Source organism: Hyaena hyaena, unplaced genomic scaffold (assembly GCF_003009895.1).
Source record: "Hyaena hyaena isolate Hyena2069 unplaced genomic scaffold, ASM300989v1 scaffold_1306, whole genome shotgun sequence".
Classification (NCBI taxonomy): domain Eukaryota; kingdom Metazoa; phylum Chordata; class Mammalia; order Carnivora; family Hyaenidae; genus Hyaena; species Hyaena hyaena.
Genome location: NW_024081946.1, coordinates 331,567 through 338,767, shown reverse-complemented (window position 1 = coordinate 338,767; position 7,201 = coordinate 331,567). Strand labels below are relative to the sequence as shown.

The window sequence follows — 7,201 nt, the reverse complement described above, 5'->3', positions numbered from 1 at the left end:
CAGATAGAAGGTACCTCAAAGCAATGTTTGTTTACACCTTTGTGTTTTTTCACATGTGTTTCCTCTGTTGCTTTGCCCCTTCTCTGCCTGGCTGATTTCTGTATGAAGCAATTAGTTGCCCCCCCCGACAAGCTGTTCACTTCTTCCTCCATGTGTCCTTTGAACTTCTATCTGCCTTATCTCTCTGTATCACCATTTCTGGTAGAGGTGTATCTCTGCCCTTAATTGTGAGCTCATCCTGGCAAGGATTTTATCTTATTCACCTTTGAGTCTCCAGTCTCCCACACTATAAGGGTTCCATAAGGGTTTCTTGACTGAATTAAAGAAGGTCCTAGAAAATGAACAGGACAACTGTTATCCCCCATCAGGGACAATATAATTTTGCTGTAACCTTGATTGGCTGATGTAAAAAGAACAGAACTTCTACACTTTGATCTTAGCAAAAAGGCCAAGAAGTGATAAAAGGACAGAACTTCTAAAATAATCTTTTTTTAAAAAGTTTATTTTGTGAGAAAGCGAGAGAGAATGTTCATGTGGGTGCGCATGAATGGGGGAGGGGCAGAATCCCAGGCCGGCTCTGCACCATCAGTACAGAGCCCGATGCAGGGCTTGAACCCATGAACCATGCAATCATGACCTGAGCCAAAGTTGTACGCTTAACCAATTGAACCACCCAGGCGCCCCTCTAAAAGACTTATTTATTTATTTATTTATTTAGAGAGTGAGAGCATGAGTGGGGGAGGGGCCGAGAGAGGCAGAGAGAGAATCCCAAGCAGGCTCTGCACTGTCAGCACAGAGCCTGATATGGGGCTCAAACCCACGAACTGTGAGATCATGATCTGAGCTGCAGTTGGATGCTTAACCTACTAAGCCACACAGGCGCCTCTCTCATAAAAGAATCTTCTTTACTTAATCTCCAACCTCAACATCTTCATCTCAGTGTTTATCTACTATTAGTATTTTACAAACCTCTCTCTGTACTCTTGACATTATTGTTAGAATCAAGAAGGTACACATTTCACATTATTACCATTCATCTTTTATTTATTAAAACCATACTACTTGATCAGAATCCTGTGATTAAAACATGTTCCTGGTCACCAGAAGAAAGTTTATTAAAGGACTACAACAGGTCCAGAAAGATGTAAGGCAATTTTGGTTTGTTATAAAGACCAGCGTGGCCATAGTGATTTGTAATTGAAGACCAAAACGGACTGAAAGAGAATAGAGAATCCAAGGAAAATGAAACAGACAAAAGGAGAATTGAACTACTATAGTATCTTAGTCTGAAAGGGATAATTTCTGCTTGCAAATTTACTATTTCTAAGGAACCAATCATGGGGCAGATCTTGTGAAATTTTATATTAGTTCTTCCTGAACTTGAGATGACACCACTTCACCATTCACCACTTCCTGCACAATTGTCTTGATTTTCCGGGGTTTGGTTGGATCTAAAGACAAAAATGGAATGAAGGGGGCAAAAGTTAGTGTTTCACATAGTCATCCAAAATTGGTTGTTGTTTAACTTAAGCTTTAAATGAGATATTGGCAGATATAATCCATCAAATTTAAACTTTCAAAAGTGACGTTTGCATTCTAAAACAATGCATGTTGTTCAGTGAAAATGAAATGTATTCTGTATTATGCACAAATGAAAATATTTTTCTTTTTAAACATTTAAAAAGTGGTTATGATGCTCATAATACCTCTTTGTAGAGTAGATTTTTCCCTTCTTGGGCTTGCCAAAAGTTTTAATATAGTAAAGCCTACTTATTTTTCTGCAGGAATGCATAAATATTTCTCCTTGGCTCAGAAATGCAAATACACTTTAAGTTGTTAATAATACTGCAATATTCAATGAGATCTTATAGTTTTAGTCATTAATAAGTGTGATTCTGACTTATTCTAAGTGATTCTTAGGGAATTCGCATACCTTTAGAGGAGTCAATCGACTGTGTTTGAGATTTGGAGTCTGTCACATATAAACTTTCATCGAAACCATCGCTGTAAAGAAAACAAGGGAGATGATATCACATGATGCTTTCTGGGAGGAGGCGAAATAAACAGTTTGCAGTTTAAGCTAAAAATATGCATAAAATCAGTTCTCTAAATTTTTTTTTTATAAATTTTTTTTTAATGTTTTATTTATTTCTGGGAGAGAGAGAGAGAGACAGCGTGAGCAGGGGAGGGTCAGAGAGAGAGGGAGTCACAGACTGAAACATGCTCCAGGCTCTGAGCTGGCAGTCAGCACAGAGCCTTATGCGGGGCTCGAACCCACGAACCTTGAGATCATGACCTTAGCTAAAGTCGGACGCTTAACCGACTAAGCCACCCAGGCGCCCCTGTTCTCTAAATTTCTTGACGAACAATGATTGAATGTTGCACCCTGAGAGGAATCACTTAGTGCGGTGGACTTTTATTTTCAAACCCTGCCAGAAATGGGCTCTCAAAGTGAAGCAAACTGGCAAGTAATGGAAGATCTGCTCTCAGAAGTTAGATTTCCTGTTTTACAGCCCCGAGCTCTTCCCACTATTCCAGGCTGCTGCTCCTGTTTGGAAAGTTTGCTGCAGTCGGTTGTGAGGTGACTCAGGTGGCTGCTATTTGATGTGTCATCCTCAGCATTATCGATATCAGATCTCTAATGGGTGACTTTTTTGTGCTCCTTTGCAGTATGCCTCTTGTCTGTGGTGCCATTATTCATACCAGCATTTTATAAAATATCAAGAGAGTGGGTGACAGCACTTTGCAAAGTGTCGGACATTTACTAAATCCAAGGCATGTCTCTAGGAGATGTGGTATTTTCCATCAACCAGAGAACCCCTCCTTCTGTTGCCCAGAGCGCACCAGGTGGCCCCGCTGTTGGTCAGCCACTGAACTGATTTTCAACCCCTGCAACCTGTCTATTCACCCTTGAGCCTCGCCGTCCAGCAGGCGGCGGTAGGTCTCGATCTCCAGCTCCAGACGGGCCTTGGCGTTCAGCAACCGCTGGTGGTCGGCGTTCTGGCGCTCGGCGTCGGCGCGCACCTGGAGCAGCTGCTCCTCCAGGCTGCCGATGAGCTGCTGCACCTGCGACAGCTGGCCGCAGTAGCCGCCCTCCACTTCGGCCAACGAGTCCTCCAGGGATCTCTTCTGCACGTGGGAGAGAAATGGCACATACAGAATGGTGGAGGGGACCGAAGTGAGGGAGGCGGCCGCCGGTGGCCTTCCTAGTGTGGATGGCACGTTTTTCTTTGGAAGTCATGAAAAGATGCCGCGCGTGCGCTCCCTACCGTGGCCAGCTGGGACTGGAGCTCGATCTCCAGGTTTTGAACTGCGCGCCTCAGGTCGGTGACCTCGCTCTTGCTGGACTGAAGCTGCTCCGTGTTGGTGCTGATCTCCTTCCTGAGCTCCCCGCTCTGCCGAGGCAAAGAGGGGTAAAGGGATGAGTGGGCGCTGCTCCCGCACCTCTTTTCTGCAAACGGGCCAAAGCCTTTAATTTCTGTTTGCGGTACCTTTTCAATGAACCAGGCCTCCGCGTCCTTACGATTCTGCTCAGCGATGGCTTCGTACTGCGCCCTCATGTCATTGAGGAGCCTGGTGAGGTCCACCCCCGGAGCAGCGTCCATTTCCACGCTAACCTCCCCTGGGCCGCCTGCCCGGAAGGTTTGGAGCTCCTGGGGACAGCGGGTGAGAGAGTGGGGTACAGGGGCCCATTGTGACTTTCGTGGGTCTCTTCCAACACAAAAGACATTAAACATTTTATCTCATGACTGTGTTGCTGTACTGACATAATATATTAAAACTTTTTTTTTTAACCTAAAAATTTGTATTTGTCTTCTATTTTAAAAGAACTTAAGACATTTTCTTGGGTCCCTAAACTTACCATAGGCTCTAGGGGCTGTGCCTCCCATGGAAAATGGTTGAGTTGGCCCTGCTTCTTGGGGACCCCGGGGCCTTTACAAAGAAGGGGAGGCTGGTGGAAAAGGTATAGTGGGGTTTCAACCACAGCTGCCAGACCGGGGCCGCAGACAGTGCAAGGCTTGTTCATTGTACCACAGTCCTTGATTTCCAGTAGGAAGCTCTTTAGAAGCCCATTGCCAGGGTCATGATTAACGTCTGTTTTATACACCAGCTTTTGATATACATTGTGGCACACCAGGATCCCATGGGTGTTTTATTCTGGGCATAACCAGGCTCTCTAACACATATGACATTATGTATTATTGGTAGACTTTTGTTTTTGAATTTTAAAAGTACCATATTTTTTAAAAGAATCACTAAATTAGGACAATTAAAATTCTGTTTGTTCTTACCCAGTGATGAAAATGACATTAGACACCTGTAATCTGTTAACTTTCACAGAAATCACCATCAATCCTGCCACTGCCGCTGCCACCACACATACACACATCCAGAAATTCAAAGCAAATGGCCAATATAACAGGGGCAGGATGTATCATCCATCGGTTCTAACTCTAGGTTTGTAAATTTGAAATTGTAATTTTTGAATTTGGGAGGAAAAAAAAGCAGCTTAGAAAGCTCACCTCCTCGTGATTCTTCTTCAGGTAAGCCAGTTCTTCTGTGAGGCTCTCGATCTGCATCTCCAGGTCGGCTCTGGCCAGGGTCAGCTCGTCCAGCACCCGGCGCAGGCCGTTGATGTCCGCCTCCACGCTCTGGCGCAGGGCCAGCTCGTTCTCATACCTAAAAATCAAGTGCAAAGCAGTTTCTGGAGTCAACACACCCATTTAAATAAGGCCCCTGCCATCATCTTCAGGGCTGTCTCGTGTTCTTGGTGATTATTTGAAAGTGGCAGCATTGTGACATATGAAGCTATTTTTCCTTTTTAACATTTTCCTTTCCTTTATTTCATGGTAGTTTACTGCTCAGTTGGAGGGAAGTGAAAAAATTATGAGGTGAGACTTTTCTGCCAGCAATGAACCTCAGTAGCACTGTGTCCTAGGGAATAATTTCCCCTTTGGCTGACCACCCAGGCTATATAGATGGTAGTAGCCCTTTTCCAGGTAGGCTTTCTGATGGCATCCTAAAAGCAGGTGAAAATAAAATCATAGTCTTCTTGCTTAACTTTTATTCACGATTTAATTTAAAGCACTGCTACTTCCTTAATAGCTTTTTAAAAAATTTTTTAAATGTTTTATTTATCTCTGAGAGAGAGGCAGAGAGGCAGCGTGAGTAGGGGAGGGTCAGAGAGAGAGGGAGACACAGAATCCAAAACAGGCTTCAGGCTCTGAGCTGGCTGTCAGCACAGAGCCTGACGTGGGGCTCAAACCCATGAACCGTGAGATCATGACCTGAGCTGAAGTCGGATGCTTAACTGACTGAGCCAGCCAGGCGCCCCTTAATAGCTTTTACCAAGACTCTACAGGTTCAGGCTCATCACCACTGCCACTTCCTGTGTGGAGATTTTGTGGAGCAAAATGAGCATTAGTGTTTCTTCCTTAAGTCCAGGAGGTTGGAGTACGGGGAAGGAGGAGGGAATATAAAAGTAGATGTGTGGTTAATATTTTAGTGGTATGTGTCATCTGGAAAAAGATAGTTTCACTTAACTTCTAGGCAAAAACATTATTAATTCATTTTGATACATGGGAGATCAAGGTTTGAGACATTGGTGGAAATATCATGTCTGCATTATGAGCCAACAGCAAATTACCAGCATGGCCATCATAGCCCTAGGTTAAAAGCAGCATATAATTAAGGATGCATAATGTGAATTGTGTTCGAATCTGATTACTTCCTAGAATGCCCAATGTGCATTTACCAAAACAACACATGTGTAGAGCATGCGAACTGCAGAGGGATAGAATATTTGCCATCAGTGAGAGCAGGGAAATGGGGAATAAGAAGAAATAATGAGATCTGTCGATTCTCATCAGTCTTTCTTTTGTTCTACTCACTTCATTCTGAAGTCTTCGGCAGCCAGTCTCGCATTGTCGATCTGAAGGATGAGCTGGGCGTTTCCAATGGTGGCAGAAATGATCTGGCCAGGGAGGGGAAGACACACAAAATGAAGATGGAAAATACTAGTATTATGCAGGTATATTTTGGAGAGGAAATTTTTAGGCGATGTTAACCTGCGATTTCATTAAGAGTTTAAGGCAATTTAACTTTTTAAAAGAAAACAGTTATAATATTTTATTTAATAATTGAGAAATATGTTTTTGCAGAAAGATAATGAAGTACAGTCACTTTATAATAAATGATAAAATGAAACTAAATATCCTGAGATGAGAAACTGCTCCCAGTACAGTCACATTGAAAAATACCTTGTTTCACCTGGTTTATCACTGTAAAATATTGTAGTAGTAAAAAAGAAAAAATAATTCCCAAAGCCTCTTCAAAAACCGTATTGTTACCTTATTCCTGAGGTCTTCAATCAGTGGGTAATATTTACTGTAATCATTCTGTGACCCGGGGTCTCCAGTCCCAGATCCTCGTGTTTCATACCATTCTCGAATTTTGTTTTCTAGCTCAGTATTAGCCTCTTCTAGAGCTCGAACCTTATCCAGGTAGGAAGCCAATCTGTCATTAAGATTTTGCATGGTTTCCTTTTCTGATCCGGAAAGAAGGCCTCCATCATTGCCAGAGAGAATACCTCCAGGGCCGCCCCCGGGGCTCCCCCCAAATCCAATTCCCAGACCTCCAAAGCCACTTCCCAGACCTCCAAAGCCGCCTCCCAGACCTCCAGAGCCACCTCCCAGACCTCCAGAGCCACCTCCCAGGGCTCCCCCATAAGCAGCGCCCAGTACTCCTGCAAAGGACATTCCAGAGCCACCACCAAAGCCAGAACTAGAACCAAACATGGAAGCAGAAGAAAAGCCTCCCCCAGAGCTGTCTCCAAAGCCAAAGGTGCCTCCCCCATAGCCACTTCCAATGATGGAGGCGGCCGTGCCCCTGGCTCTGCCCGATGTCCCACTCTGGGAAGATGGCCGCCGGGGCAGCCCAGAGGTGCGCACTGAGAGGGACATGGTGGTGCTGGAGAGATCCACTGCCCGGGGAAGGGGGCTACAACCGGAGAGAAAGCAGTGTCAGCAAGGCAGAAAGGTTGGCCTTTTATAGGTCCTGAAATGGGTGTTACAGTTGAAAAGTTCACTCTCCTCAATTCAAAATATTGCGCTTCCCCCTTTTTTGACCAGCTCAACAAATACATGATTTATGCATACTGAAAACTTGTCGGCATAGAACTAATTGAATAATTGTGCCCATT

General features: G+C 44.2%; 1 protein-coding gene across 1 annotated transcript; it reads right to left on the bottom strand.

The window, feature by feature from the left end:
- Window positions 1-1,359: 1,359 nt before the first annotated feature.
- KRT12 (keratin 12) lies at window positions 1,360-6,977 on the bottom strand. Its single transcript, XM_039223298.1, has 8 exons — window positions 6,351-6,977; window positions 5,892-5,974; window positions 4,524-4,680; window positions 3,492-3,653; window positions 3,270-3,395; window positions 2,909-3,129; window positions 1,934-2,004; window positions 1,360-1,451 (listed from the first exon to the last, which is right to left on the bottom strand). Exons 1-8 carry the CDS (start codon window positions 6,960-6,962, stop codon window positions 1,360-1,362), a joined length of 1,524 nt encoding a protein of 507 aa, XP_039079229.1. The 5' UTR covers window positions 6,963-6,977.
- Between the last annotated feature and the right edge of the window lie 224 nt (window positions 6,978-7,201).